Source organism: Lissotriton vulgaris, chromosome 7 (assembly GCF_964263255.1).
Source record: "Lissotriton vulgaris chromosome 7, aLisVul1.2, whole genome shotgun sequence".
Lineage (NCBI taxonomy): Eukaryota > Metazoa > Chordata > Amphibia > Caudata > Salamandridae > Lissotriton > Lissotriton vulgaris.
In genome coordinates, this window is record NC_141695.1 from 517,837,809 (window position 1) to 517,853,385 (window position 15,577).

Here is a 15,577-nt window from a genome sequence, read left to right on the forward strand (position 1 = left end):
AGCAGTACCTCCATTGTGGTAGGCATGTAGAATGGCTCAGACTAAACAGTTCTGTAGGACTGAGCGGGCAAAATGCCCATCTCAACAGATCTTACCATAGAGGCAGTTGCACTTTGTAAACGCATGCACTGATGCCCATGCAGCTGCCTGACAAATATCCAGAAGAGGCACTACGCATTCTAACACAGTGGTAGCGGCCTTAAAGCTGGTGGAATGGGTCGTTAGGCCTTCTGGATGTTGCTGCTTAGCTAATGCTTGTCAGATTTTAATGCAGAGGGCTGTCCATCATGAGATGCTCCTTTTCTGCAATATCTTGCCTTCATTTACTACAGAGAACCCCACAAAGAACTGATCATGCACCATATGTTATCTAGCATGTTGCATGCAAAAACAATGCCCTCTTGGGGTCTAAACGATGGAGTCTCTTTTGAGGTATGAGGCAAAGAAAGCCGGCAGCGTGATGGGCTGTCCAACCTAAAAGGGCATCACCACCTTCAGCAAGAACACTGCTTGAGTCCTTACCATTATTTCAACAACAAAAGAGTGGTATTGGGAAGCTGGACTGAAAGGGTATGAAGTTCACTCACTAGTGTGTGCAAATGTTACTCTGACCAGGAAGACAGTTTTTAGAGGGAGTAAGTGCAATAGACAACTGTGCATTGGTCCAAAAGGGGCACATATTAAAAAAGTGAGAAATAGATTTAAGTCCCACCGTGGCATCACAAAGGGGGCAGTTAGTAAAATATATTTTTAACCTTTCAGAAAATACATCACAACTGGTGATTTGAATTAGGAAGTTTGTTGGTGCGTAAAGGAAATAAGAAAGAACTGACAGGTAACCTTTAATTGTACCCAGAGCAAGGCCTTGTTGTGCCAAAAACAAAGGCCAACAGTTTTGCCTGCAATGGGTCTAACTGCTGGGTACAACTTCACGCCACAAATTTGTCCCACGATCAGCAACACATTTAACCTTTCCGTGCTCATGAAGAGCTGAGCTCGTCATGAGTCACAGTGCCGGTGTGCTCGTCATGACACGCGCGGCGCTCACACGCGGGGCTAATTCCCCCGCTGTGCTGAGCGTTCTATTAAAGCGGGCATGGTCATGACAAGCTTAGCTCGTCATGAGCACAGCAACACCATGCTGCGTGACGAGCTGAGCTCGTCACGAGCACCGCGGCGCTGCGCGCGCCCACCCCCCAGCACAGCGGGGGAATTAGCCCTGCGGGGAAGGGGTTAACAGAAGGGCGCCTAGCCATCAGGATGACAACAACAACCTTGGGAGGTAGATTAAAAAACTCAAATACTGCTTGATGTCCATGCATGAAGATGAGATTGTGCAGGATTGAGTGCAAAACCCTGCCCTGCTGCTACAACTGAAGATCCTACTGCATCAAGGGCAGATACTCAGACCCAGAAGCTCCAGGTATCAGACCCTCCGGGCCCACTCATATGTCACTAATACCACTTGTTAATGGTCGATCCTGATCTTCTTCATAACTCTGGGAAGAAGTGGTAGTGGCAGGAGGCACACAGAAGTGCCATGCACCACTTTATGAGGAATGTGACCCCCCAAAGAGTGCTTTCTGGGGAACTCCAGTTTATTAAAGTGCAGATCTGGAGACCTGCTGGGCTTCATCCATCTTGGCATTTTAAGATCTTGCCAGGGAAATCATCTGATGTTCCAGCCAGCTGCAAAGGTATAAAGCCTCCTGGCACAGAACTCTGCACCCCAACTTGCCATGCTTGTTGCAGTACAACACTGCGGTGGTGTTGTTCCTGAGAACCTGCACCAGCCTCCCTCTGATGTTTGTCAAGAATGTCTTTTAAACTAAGTGAATTGTCTGCAACTCCAGCAGGTCTCTGCCAGAGTAGGTCAGTCTCCGCCACAAACCAGAGTTTGCTGATCTCCACATATTCCAGATGACCTCCACAACACAGTAGTGATGAGTCTGTCACCACCAGAAACTTTGGATGGGGCAGGGGGAGAGGTCTGATACTAGTCCAACTGAAGTCAAGCCACCACCACCACTTCAGATATGTTGCAGTGTCCTCCGGCACCTGGATGGAATCTGACAAGTTTCCCTTGTGCTGGGCTCCCTAAAACTTCAGGTCACTCTACAAAGGAATGTACCATCCGGCATTGTTGGCAAGCAGGAGTCTAATAGGGCGAGAAGCCTCAGAGCCATCCTCACTCAGACCCAGTAAAGAGGATGAAATTAAAAAATGATATTCCGAATGTCCTGGGACTCGCTGGTCCAGAGGAAAGGATCAAAAGTACACCATTTCCAGGACGGCTCGGATGAACGGAAGCCTCTGCAAAGGAATCAGGTGTGCATTTCATAGGCTAATTGAAAGTCACACCAATGATGTCTGGAGGGTCGCAATGATTTGGAGGTGGTCCCGACCGACTGTGGGGAGGCTAACTTCAATAGCCAGTCGTCGAGGTAGTGGAAGACAGATACACCCAAGCTCTGCCGATGGGCAGCGACCACCACCATCACCTTTGTGGACACCGAAGGGGCACTGGTGAAACAGAAAGGGAGCACAGCAAACTGAAAGAGCTGGTGGCCCAGCTTGATCCACAGGTAGTGCCTGTGAGCCTGCAGCAAAGAGATCTGAAAATATGTGTGCTGCATGTCAAATGCCACCATTAAGTCCCTGGGATCCAAAGCAGATAGAATCTGGGCCAAGGTAAGCATCTTGGATTTTTGCACAGGAAGGCATTGAGATTGTGAAAATCTAAGATAGAGTGAAGGCCTCTGTCTTTCTTTGGTACAAGAAAGTGGCAGGAATAAAACCCAGTTCCCACTTATGAGCCCTCTACCCTCTCTGTGGCTCCTCTGGCTAAAAGTGACTGCACTTTACATAAGATGGACAGCTGAATCTCCGAAAGGCATTTCGCTGTAGGCGGCAAGTGTAGAGGATCGAAAAAACAAGCATTTACAATGCAATGGTTTCGCCTTTGGAAAAGTTAGAGCTATTGGCATTGCTCATGACATTTCTTTTTTTTTTTTTACTTATAAATAAATAGCATTGTTATTTACATTGCCAACCTTAATGGAGGTCGAAGACTCACAATGCCAGTCTCACAAGGCACACAGATACACAGCAGTCACCCACTTCACAAGGCATAACATACACTCAACTTCCGGCATCACAAGATACAAAATGCACTGCAGTACCTTATGCAAAATGCACAAAGTGGGAGGGGGGGCGGGAAAGGCATGGACAGCGGGAGGGGGGCGGGCAGGCACACGGACAGCGGGAGGGTGGCGGGCAGGCACACGGACAGCGGGAGGGTGGCGGGCAGGCACAGCAGGAGGGGGGAGGAAACGGCAAGGAAGGAATTCACCTGGACTTCCTCCGGCGGCGGTCGGCCGCAGAATGGCGAAAACAAACACATAAAAAAAAACGAAACTCCACCCACCCCGTGATGACGATCGGAGAGGGAAGAAATCGCGGGAACGCCAACGAATCTGGTCCGGCCTTGACGGACAGATCCGGCTTCCAATGGCTAGCCTCCATTTATGGAGCTAGCCAATGGAAGCAGAGGCGGGACTAAGCCCCACACTGTAGGAACATAAGATTTCTCCTGGGCGGAGCTAGTGCTCCGGCCCAGGCGAAACCTAAAAAAGCACCATAGACAACTGCACCAGCCATAGCACCCTGAAGGAGCCCCAGTCAGCCCCCCCCCCCTGCTATGCACCAGTGTTTTTCCACTGCACGACACCCCATCTGTGCACTAGTGCACCAGCCATCGCACTCTGCAGGAGCCCCAGCACCCCCAACAGCTTCTAAGCAGTCCAAAAACTTAGCAGCTCTAAGCATATGAGATATCAATGATAGCTGTCTGGAGGGAAGACCCAGAAGAGCATATCGGCCAATCAAATTAAAATGTCCTTTCAGAATTGGATTATCCCACCAAACTGTCACCATAGAATTGTGCTCTACAGATCGACACTAGACCACAAAAGGATTTCAAGTTGCACCAAACCACTGTTTTCTTTTTGAAGTAGGTTCATGGTTTCGATGATATACCGCACAGAGAATTATCTTTCAGCTTTTCTATTTGCTGCAAAAACTTATAACGTTTTAGGTATCAAACTTGGGAAAGATGGAGATTTTAGCCTGACATTTGTTGTGCCTGCTCTCATTTAAGCTGGCGGGAACGGGCACACATGGACAGCGGGAGGGGGGGGCAGGAGCGCAGAGCGCAGCCTTCGGCGAGGCGAAACCTAAAAATGTAGTGACAACGAGCTATACGGATGTAAAACTGATGTAAAATCTCGCGTGTCCGTGTGCGTGAAAAAAAAGTTGCCCAGATTGCCAGCCAGTGCTTAAGCGCCAGGTACACGTCATCCTTCACACACTCCCTCTTAAAATCCCTCCCCTCTCCTGCTGGAATTTGCAGTCCCTCCAATGGCATCCTGAGAGTGGCATCGCAGATACAATCGAGTAAATTAGATACTTTGCCCATCAGAATACACTGCAGAGACAAAGGCTTCCATCTCTGAAACGGCCGTGCCCACCCCCACATCCCTATCGCTCTCATGCTGGAATAAGTGGGCCTATTTTGAAGGGGGCACTGGGCGCATGTCAGAAACGCACTATTGCCGAGAACCACTAACCGGCATGTGCTGCACGCATGCCACGCTGTCTTTGGGTGGTCACTCCGTCAGTATCCAGCCTCTTCCTCAGTATGATACAATCGCTCACCAGACCAAGCTTTATCGACAGTACTGTATTGCATTACTGTGGTCCCCCTGCCACGTACAGCCTCACGCTCATTCAACAACCTTCTTTCACATAGGCCATCATTCTTGCGTCCACAGCCGACCCTGTCTGCCTACCTTGCACTGCTCGGCATGTGAATACATAAGTGTAATCACTCACTATCCTAGAGTACTTGCTTGCTTCTAAGGCACGCTAGTACGCTTCCATTATCTGCACCAGTGATGGTACCCTCCCTATCAAATTACAGAAGTGAGGGTACTTACTGGCATTTAAAGCAATGCCACTGGTGGAATTTTACCTGGTGCTTTACTGCTCGTCTGCGTTTGTACCAACGATAAACTAGAAACTCGTGGGCGGACCAATGACACATTATTTCTGAGCAAACATTATTAGAGCGGCCCTCCCCTTCTGTACATCAAGTAGACATGGTAGACTATTGACCCATCCATTATTGGTTTGCGAACTCACAAATAACGGGGACCTTCTACTACCAGATGGTGCTGCCACCAATAAATAACCTGTGTTGCGGTTAGAGGCGTCAGATTGCTCATCGAATTCCACCTTATTCTGGCCTTCAGAACGGCATTCAGTAGAGGAGGGTTGGTATTCAAAGGGAGCCCAGGGTGGGTGTTTTCTGCTTGTTTCCTTGTGAGGTGGGGCACTAGCCCCGGTAAACGGGTGCCCCAAGCTTGACTAGCTTGCTCATGCTGCTTCGGGAATAACATAAATCTCCGATTTAAGTAGAGTACTTGGCCACTGCCTGCCTGGTGAGCCCTGCCGCCCACCCCAGGGTGTGAGTCCAGAGTCTCCCCTCGGCTTACCTCGAACATGAGCCCAAGCAGAAAGACCATAGCTAGGCACGACACAATGTCTGCTTGGTTCTGTATAATAAACTCATGGCTGAGCACGGGCGGGTTCTTGTTGGTCTTCTTGCGGATAGCCATGGTGTTGCTAACAGGGGCCTGGCGGCAGCGGTGGCTCCTCTGCTGCTGTGTGCTTCGACTCCTTTCTTCCTCCTCGCACCCTGATGCAGCGGCTCCTAACACCACGTCTGCACTAGCAGTAACGGTCTCGTTCCTGCCAAGCCGTTCCTCTCCCAGCCACCACCAGGAGCAGGGGGGGGGGGGCGGGGGGGGGGGGGCTGAGCCGCCAATCAAGCCAGGAGGGACTTGTGCAGGCCAGAAGGGAGTGAAAAAAAATTCATTAACACTGAATTTACAGACGACGTGGATGTTCTTGGTAGAACTGTAATACATAGCGGCCATCTTGAAATATAGAAGTTAAGTTTCAATCCAAGGAGCAGTTAATAAAAAAAGTACCAATATGTTCAAAATATTAGAGTATTCTACACTCAAAATATCACAGCAACCACAAACGGGTTGGTACCATTGACCAAATACATTTAAATTCAAAGCAATACCGTACAGTGCAACAGCGCAGTACTTAATCGCAATCGTTGTCAGCATCCCCATAGCAACTTAACCCATATTTTTTTCATTTCGAGAAAATATAAAATGCTGATATTCCAAAACGGCTAAGGAGGTACATTATTTAAATATGTCTGCCTGGTTAAAACGCTGTTGAGAGCAGATCGGCAAGGCTATAGCCTGGCTAGACTTTTTCGAAACGTAAACATGCCAGAACCAGAACAAGAAACCCCCTCGGAAACGCTGCAACCCCACGGACAACAAAAATGTTAGGGTCAGAAAGGTGACTCACCTGAGCAGTAAGGGACACGTCCACCACCCCGAACGACCAAAGGAGAAAGAGAGAAGACGACCAAAAAAATAAACCCCGCCCACCGCCCGATGACGATGCAAAAAGGGTGGAGAGGGAAAAAAATCGCGGGAACGCCCCCGAATCTGGTCCGGCCTTGACGGACAGATCCGGCTTCCAATGGCTAGCCTCCATTTATGGAGCTAGCCAATGGAAGCAGAGGCGGGACTAAGCCCCACACTGTAGGAACATAAGATATCTCCTGGGCGGAGCTAGTGCTCTGGCCCAGGCGAAACCTAAAAAGGTATGGGGTAGCCCTGTTGGGCAATCTACAGAATCCATTTGTTGGATGCGATGCTTAACCATTGTTAGACTTGGCATCTTTTGGCATGTTTCCCCTGAGTTTTTGCTTTCTGATCTCTCAGTTTTGACTCTGTTTTTGCTGGCGTAGTGTTTCAGCGCACTCTTCTCACTGCTGATCAGTGGTAAAGTGTAAGTGCTCCTGTGGTAAATTGTGTTATGGATTGGTGTTTCCATGATTGGATATTTTATTTACTTGTTAGTCCCTAGTAAAGTGCACTGAGTGTGCCAGGGCCTGTGAATCAAATGCTAGTAGTGGGCCTACAGCACTGATTGTGCCACCAATGTGAGTAGCTCTGAAAGTGTAACTCAGACCCACCATTGTGGAGTCAGCGGGCAGTTTGTAACTGCCATGTCAAATTGGGTAGTGCACACACTTGCCAGTCCCTCACCTTCCCTTTTCTTACATGTCGGCCATCCCTAAGGTAGGCCTACGGTACCCCTGTAGGGAGGTGCAGGGTATGTGAAAGGTAGGACATGCCCTGGTGTGCGTGGCATGTCGTGATGGCGAATTACGGCCAATTTCGTTTTTCGCTATTGCAAGGCTACCTGTTCCCCATGGGACAGAATGGGGAGTTTGTTTATAACATCTTATAAACATAACTTTCCCGGGGAATTAGGTGGAAAATAAAGTTTAGTATGCCTGAACTCAGAATCTAAAGATGCATCTTTTAGTTAAGGTGATTTTTACATTCTGTGTTTGAAAATACAATTTTTAGAAAGTAGGTATTTTCTTGCTCAGTCAACACATGTGCCTCTTGGAATGTGGATTGCCTGTCTGGGTTTTGGATGACAGAAGGCTGGAGAGCAGGAGTGGCTCCAGATAGTCTAGGTGTGTCAGGAAAGGGCTAAATAAATCTGGGCAGCAATTGGGGAAGGGGGAGGAGAGTTCCTTGCACCTCAAAGGGCCTGGTCTGCCCCTGACCATGCCGCCTCCACCTCCTGCCAGGAAGTCACACCAGAGAAGGCAGAATTGGCTCTGGCTGGGCACAGACACTCTTTGCCTAAGACATCCAAGGATTTTGGGATATAAATGTTGGGGCCCAGACCCCTGAACTTTAGAACTCTTTTGGATCAAGAAGACTGCCAAGAAGAAGAACTGGAGAAGCTGTGAGGAGGAGCTACCACTTTGCTGTGTGCTTTGCAGTGTTGGCCTGCAGTGGCTGCTTCTGTCTTGGGCAGGGAAAGGACTGGACTGAACTTTCTGCAATCTACTTTTGTGAGTATCTCCAAGGGCTTGAGGTAGAGCTTGCCCCCAGAACAAGAAGTCTCAGGAACAGCAAACACTTCAAGGTCTTCTACCCTCAGCACTGGGGACTGTGTGTTTTGTGCTGCAACGGAGGAAAAAGCAACCCGACGCCGTCTACGACGCCGATGCCGACTCCGTGTCCTGAAGGCACTGCAGAGGGCACCGCCGCAACACTACCCTGGTGACGCCTGCTGACGCCACCACCAAGGCACTGCTCACACAGCGACCTGTAGGCACCCCACTCCGCACCGCATCACTTCACGGCGACACCTTGGCCTCCCCGACGCTCCACGCCAAAATCGACACCGCTGCTTGCACCGTGGTTTGAGGGCACCGCTTGTAAAGTTACACGACACCGCCCTTATTCCACACTGCAGCCTTGGCCTACCGACACCGACGACTCCAGACGACAGCGCTCCAGCAACTACGAAACCGCTGCTTGTACCGCGACGGGCCAGCACTGCGTCAAGCATCGCATTCACTTCACACCGCGACCCTGGTCTCACCGACAATGCCATCTGACGCCGCCGAGCCACTGCTCGCACCGCAACCTGATGGCACTGCACTTTGCACCGCAGCACCAGACACCTGCCGACACTTCCAGAACCGACGCCTGTGGATGCTGTGCTTTCAGAAGCTCAACAAGAGGTCACCGACACCCTGCATTTCTAAAAGGTACTGTTCACAACGCAGTGATAGCCCCGGACGCAGCTATCAACTTCAAGGAACTGTTTTTCAAGGTTATTTTGATAACTTAAGATTTCCAAGTACTGTATTGTGGATTTTTATCGTTTTTGGTCTTGTCTTGAGTTTATAAAAATATTGGATATTTTTCTAAACTGGTGTGGTGTCCTTTTGTAGTGCTTACACTGTATTACTGTTGGTTATGTGCAAAAGCTTTACACACTGCCTCTTAGAGTAGCCTGACTGCTTGTGCCAAGCTACCAAGGAGGTGCGTGTAACTCCCTTATCCTGACTAGATGGTGGTTTCTGCCTGGCTTTCGCACATGCCCTAGCCTACCAAAAATCCCATTTCTAACAACCATCCTCACAGAATGTGGCTGATCCTGCCTTCCACTGGATGCATGTGTATAGAGGCTTTGCAGTTTTTCCAGAGGGCAGACGATTGGGAGGAACACTGTCCATATTGGCTGTGTTACTGTCTGCCAAACCAGCCCCCTTGGCTTTGAAAGGGCAAAAAAGCCTTTGGTACAAGCAGTGAGGGCTGCCACTGTTGATACACCAGGCCCCTTGCATATACCCTAAAAGGATAACATTGTTATGAAGATTGCCCTCCAGATTCTTGGCGCTTGAAGGCACACCACAGAAAACCAGACACATGCCAAAGATGCACAGCATTGTCTCACAAAAAAAAGACTTCGACTTGCTGTAGGTCGTCGATGGATCCCCCATAGCGCTCCATTTTAATCAGGTTTGGTCCCCAACCTCGCACGGCATCGCTGCATTTATTGTTGTTGTTGCTGCCATTTTGTGTGTGCTCCTAGACACTCCCTCCACCTGGATCCCGCCTCCCAGCTGACCCTCCCACGCTCCCCCCCACCACTATCCATTTAAGGCAGATGTCCCAACGCGCAGCGTTCACGCTCTGCGGCCGTGCCGAAGAAGCACCAAAGGTAAGCCCTTCTACGCCCGTCTGCGCCAAGACCGCGGCAGACCCCCTGTTCCTCGCCCCACCCACCCCTCCCGCATTACTTAAGACTCCACCACCCTCCTAGCACTAAACCCGGAGCGACTCCCCACCTGCTCCCGAGCCGCGCCTGGACACACCCATGGACCCTTCGCATGCAACTCTTGCAAGTATGACAGCACCAAGGCCCACACCACACCCACTACCACCAAACAGAGATCCGACACCAACCACCTAAAATGCTTCCTGCTCAACACCCGCTCGGTCCACAGACACGCCATCGACCTTTGGAATCTACTAGACACCATCTCTCCAGACGTCGCCTTCCTGACAGAAACCTGGATGAACGCCTCCTCAGCTCCGGACATCACCATAGCCATCCTGGACGGCTACAAGATAATCCGAAAAGACCGCACAATCCAAAAAGGAGGAGGCATCGCCATCGTCCATAAGAACACCATCCGTGTCTCAACCAGCTCAGACGACAACCTCACTAGTGCCGAACACCTTCACTTCCAGATCCACACCGACCCCAAGACCACACTCAGAGGCACCCTCCTATACAGGCCACCAGGACCCCGCACACAATTCAGTGAAGACATCACTGACTTCATCACCCCTCACGCCCTCCCCTCCGAGGACTACATTCTACTGGGAGACCTCAATTTCCATCTAGAAAAAAACAACAACTCCATCACCCTTCTGGACAATCTCGCCAACCTTGGACTCAAACAACTTGTAAACACCCCCACCTACAACGCAGGACACACACTCGACCCTATCTTCACCTCTAGCAAACACATCTCCTTCAGTCACACTTCAGTTCTCCATTGGACAGACCACAGCTGCGTCCACTTTGTCTACAAAAAGACCACAACCCATAGTCATCCTCAACCTTCTCTGCGAAGAAACTGGAACAAAATCACCATCAACCAGATCTCCTCAGCACTTCTTCAAAACCTCCCTGCCCTCTCATCGAACGCCAACCAAGCAGCCATTAAACTCACTCAATGGCTAACCAACAGCGCCGACACCCTAGCACCTTTGAAAAAACGTCAAATTAAACTAGGCAGCAAAAACGTCCCCTGGTTCTACGATGATCTTAAGAAATCCAAGAAACTCTGCCGCTCCCTTGAGAAAGCCTGGAAAAAAGACCCAAACACCAGCACCAGGAACGCCTTCAAAAACGCCACCCGCATACACCACCAACAGATCCGGACTGCCAAGAAAGCCGCATTCAAAGACCGACTAGACAACAACACTCACAACAGCAAGGAACTATTCAACATAGTCAAAGAATTTACCAACCCCACTGCCAACTCCAACGACATCACCCCCTCTCAAACCCTCTGCGACTCCCTAGCTTCGTTCTTCCACGACAAAATCGCAGACATCCACAACAGCTTCGACAACCAACCCGGAGACCAACCCACCCAACCCTCTGCTGTACCCTCACCCCCCCTGAACATCCTTAACAACTGGAACCCAATCTCCACCGAGGAAACCATTCGCCTGATGAACTCCATCCACTCAGGATCGCCCACAGACCCATGTCCTCACCACATCTTCAACAAAGCTGACTCCATCATAGCACCCTATCTCCGAGACGTCATCAACTGCTCCTTCAAATCCGCCACCTTCCCGGAAAGCTGGAAACACGCCGAACTCAGCGCCCTTCTGAAAAAACCCACAGCTGATCCCACCGAACTCAAAAACTACCGCCCCATTTCGCTCCTACCATTCCCGGCCAAAGTCATCGAGAAAGCAGTCAACAACCAGCTCTCCGCCTTCCTCGAAACCAACAACTCCCTCGACTCTTCACAGTCCGGCTTCCGAGACAAACACAGCACTGAAACCGCCCTCATCGCAGCAACAGATGACATTCGAACACTACTGGACAATGGAGACACAGTCGCCCTCATCCTCCTTGACCTCTCTGCAGCCTTCGACACAGTCTGCCACAGCACCCTTCTACAACGCCTCAACAACATCGGAATCCAAGGAAAAGCACTGGATTGGATCACCTCATTCCTTGCCGGAAGAACCCAGAGAGTCCGCCTCCCACCGTTCAAGTCAAGAGGCCACCGAAGTCATCTGTGGCGTACCACAAGGATCTTCAGTCAGCCCCACCCTCTTCAACGTATACATGAGCCCCCTCGCGGCCATCGCACGCCAACACAACCTCAACATCATCTCCTACGCTGATGACACTCAATTAATCCTCTCCCTCACCAAAGACCTAAACACCGCCAAAACCAACCTACATAAAGGAATGAAAGAAGTAGCCGAATGGATGAAGCTCAGCCGTCTCAAACGGAACTCAGACAAAACAGAAGTCCTCATCTTAGGTAATTCTCCCTCCGCCTGGGACGACTCTTGGTGGCCAGCTGCCCTAGGAAAAGCACCCATCCCAACTGACCACGCACGGAACCTGGGCGTCATCCTGGACTCCTCACTTTCGATGACCAGACAAGTCAACGCAGTTTCATCATCTTGCTTCAACATCCTCCGCATGCTCAGAAAAACATTTCGCTGGATCCCCACCGAAACCAGAAAGACGGTCACTCACGCACTGGTTACAAGCCGCCTGGACTACGGAAACACCCTATACGCCGGTACCACCGCGAAACTTCAGAAAAAACTCCAACGCATCCAAAACGCATCAGCCAGACTCATACTAGACATACCGCGTTAAGACCACATTTCCGGTCACCTAAAAGACCTCCACTGGCTCCCTATCAATAAGAGGATAACGTTCCGCCTCCTCACCCACGCACACAAAGCACTTTACGAACTTGGACCAGAATGCCTCAACACGCGTCTATCCTTCTACTCCCCATCCCGCCAGCTACGTTCTTCCAACCAAGCCCTCGCTGATATTCCTCGCATCAACAAATCCACCATGGGGGGGAAGATCCTTCTCCTACCTAGCAGCTAAAACATGGAACTCCCTTCCCATTCACCTCCGCCTCACTCAAAACCACCTATCCTTCAGAAAACAGCTTAAAACTTGGATTTTCGACAAATAATCCCCCACCCTTCCCCAAGCGCCTTGAGACCCTCTGGGTAGTAGTGCGCTATATAAATTCTCTGACTTGACTTGACTTGACTCACAACTTATCTGAAGAGTGCTTGGAAAGTGCAGAGTCCTGTTTGGACTTCTTGTCTTTTTCCTTTAACTTACCCAAAGACTTGATGGGTAGGGAGATTGGCCTTGGGAGCGAACCTTAGACCCAGGGTGTGACATCCCTTGCACACTAGAAAACAATTTTGGGGGGAAATCTTTTTCACTAATGAAGAAGAGAAAAAAGGAGAAGAGCTCTGGACCAGCATCTGAAGCCACACAAAGAAAGAACTGACGTCAACACACATGTGTAGCATGTAGACATAGCTCCACTAATCACATCCAAGTGGGAATGTTGTTGATGCAAAAAAACGGCGTCAGATGTCGGCACACAGGAGCATTGCTTTGAATTTTACACACACAATTTAGTGCCTGGGGATAGTCACAAGTGGAGGATTCTGCAGTTAGAAACATCTATCAGAATTACAAACGCCATACAGGTTCAGGCTTTGCCCTGAAATAACCAGTTTAAATTTACAGTTCAAGTCAAACCTAAGGCTCTCAAAACTGAAACAGCCCAACGCTATATAGGTGCCCCGCCTCCAGGCAGCCCAATCCACACTACTGGTCTTCACCCCTCTCCCCAAATAAATAAACAGGGAAACGACCACGCCCCCAAATAACCACACCCAAGCCACGCCTCTATGTCGCACTACCACCTCCGTTTCTCACCACTCTTTCCAAATTCCCGTTAAAGATGTAGTCATCGGCTTTGACAGAAACTGTAGTGTTTTCTGTTCCTTCTCACCGTGGTCCTGATTGAAGCCCGCATAAAGCAGTCCGTTTCCATGCGGGTTGGCAGGCAGCAGATTCATGGCTGAAGGGCGAGGTCCCTACACTTTGGATGACAGTCAGAGCATCTCGTGCACTGTAAGGGTACACTGGACGGAACCCCTAACAACACGAAAAGAAGGAGGTGACTTCCGCCTCCGATAGGAACGAGCACCGAGCGCATCGATCTACAACCACCACTTCAAGATGGCCGCTGCGCCTTAAATTCCTCCAGTTCAGTAGTTATTTGCCTCTTAGCATCTAAATTCCAATATCGCGACCCTGTTTTGACAGATTTGTTGCTCTTGTAATGGTCTAAAACAAAATCTGATGCAAAAGACGCACTTGATTTCTATTTCGGCAAAAGACGCACGTAGTCTACGACTGGACTTACAGTCATAAATTAGTCTTTCCAGCGTCCCATCGCATTCCAAACGGCGGAATTTAGTCAAAAAGTTCTCCAATTTATCTACATGGCAGCCATCTTAGAACGTCAATTAATTCCGTGAAACGGAACGGATTTAGTGTTTTCGCACTTTCTTTAGCTTTTGATCAACGATTCATCTGAACAAATTTACGCCAAACACGTCTTCAGTTTGCTCACCATAGACCTCGGCTTCGTATGGTTCACTAAAGGTGTCCCGCTTAGTGGCGCGATTACGAACATGGGCACTTGGTACATATCAACCAATGTGGAAGAAAAATGGCTTTAATGTACGTACAGTCAATATGCTAACCGTTTCATTGGAACTTCGAGGAACAACCAATAAGGTTATGCTCCCTAATTTTAATTGAGAATAAGGAACATGTAATGAGGTGCACGTTCGGGCTTAAGGACCCCAAGGATGCTCAATTGTTTAAAAGAGGAACCTGCCTCAAGCCACAGAGGTATAAAAGCTGCCAACTGTAGAGTCCTGCTGGACACGTTCTAGTGTTCCGCCTCGTGTTATCCCATACTGTACAGCATACATGCCAACATTTCAGGAGAGCAAAGTGGGAGATTAAAAAAAAAAATCTGGAGAATGGGACTTTGAATCGGGTTACTGACATGTATGGGCTTTGGAAGTGGCTGCTGCAGGATTTGACATTTCAACCGCAAATGCACTTTTTTTTTTACCAGAAGCATGGAGCATAATGGCAGGCAGAGAGGGTGATGCAAGTGTTGGGCACTGGCCTGGCAGGTTGTTGGCAGTGCATGCAGCCCCCACCCCCCTGTGGCAGCCTTGGCTGAAACCGCTCCTTCGCGCCCCCCCCCCCCCCCTCCAGTACTTTGCAGGTCTTTAAAAGACGATTCCCTAGTTAATGACGCTTTGTTGGTTTTTCACCCCTTCGAGAGCCCCTGCATCACCACTCTTTGTTGGAAGAATTAGCACTTTACACAATACCAAGCCCTGTCAGCTGAAACCCCAGAGGAATTGGGTTTTTACTTGTAGGAATCGGGAGGCGGGAGACTAGCCTTCAAATCGGTAGTCTCACGCCTGAATCGGGAGGGTTGGCATGTCTGGTACAGTGTATACCCACCTATCACTGGCGTCACCGATCAGGTGACCCTGCTAATTAAAGGCATGGCTGCCAAGGTTTTAGATTGCTATGTGTGACATTTTAATCTGTGTAATGGTGAATGACATTTCAACAACTATGAGTGACATTTTCTCCCGAGCAAAAATCAAGCAATGAAACATATAGGGAAACATTTAAATATCAGAAATGACACCCAATTTAGCCACAAGAAACTGTAAGAAGTAATTGAAGTACACTAATGGGGGCATGCAAACAGCGAAGGTGATCTGTTATGCCAATCAGTGCAGCCCTTGCTAAGTGGTGGCTTGAGTAAAAGCATCTATGAAAACTAAAAATAAGCCAAACATAAGCAAATGCTCAATTTACGATATGTGTAGCGATAAGAATCTATCATAAGATCCAGTGTAGAAATCAGCATATTCAGGACAATGTCGGCGGCTTAGCCGCCCATTAT

The 15,577-nt window shown here is 49.4% G+C and overlaps 1 protein-coding gene across 4 annotated transcripts in view; it reads right to left on the reverse strand.

Annotated features, from left to right (window-relative positions):
- The window catches only part of WDR45B (WD repeat domain 45B), a 523,690-nt gene extending 509,911 nt beyond the window's left edge, over nt 1–13,779 (reverse strand). The window contains exon 1 of one of the 4 annotated variants that reach the window (XM_086930594.1): nt 13,580–13,779. In XM_086930594.1, coding sequence (XP_086786720.1) covers nt 13,580–13,646 — 67 coding nt within the window. In that variant the 5' untranslated portion in view covers nt 13,647–13,779. Of the gene's footprint in view, nt 1–13,503 lie in introns of all 4 variants that reach the window. The other 3 variants (XM_086930595.1, XM_086930596.1, XM_086930597.1) reach the window with 3 other exon arrangements.
- Between the last annotated feature and the right edge of the window lie 1,798 nt (nt 13,780–15,577).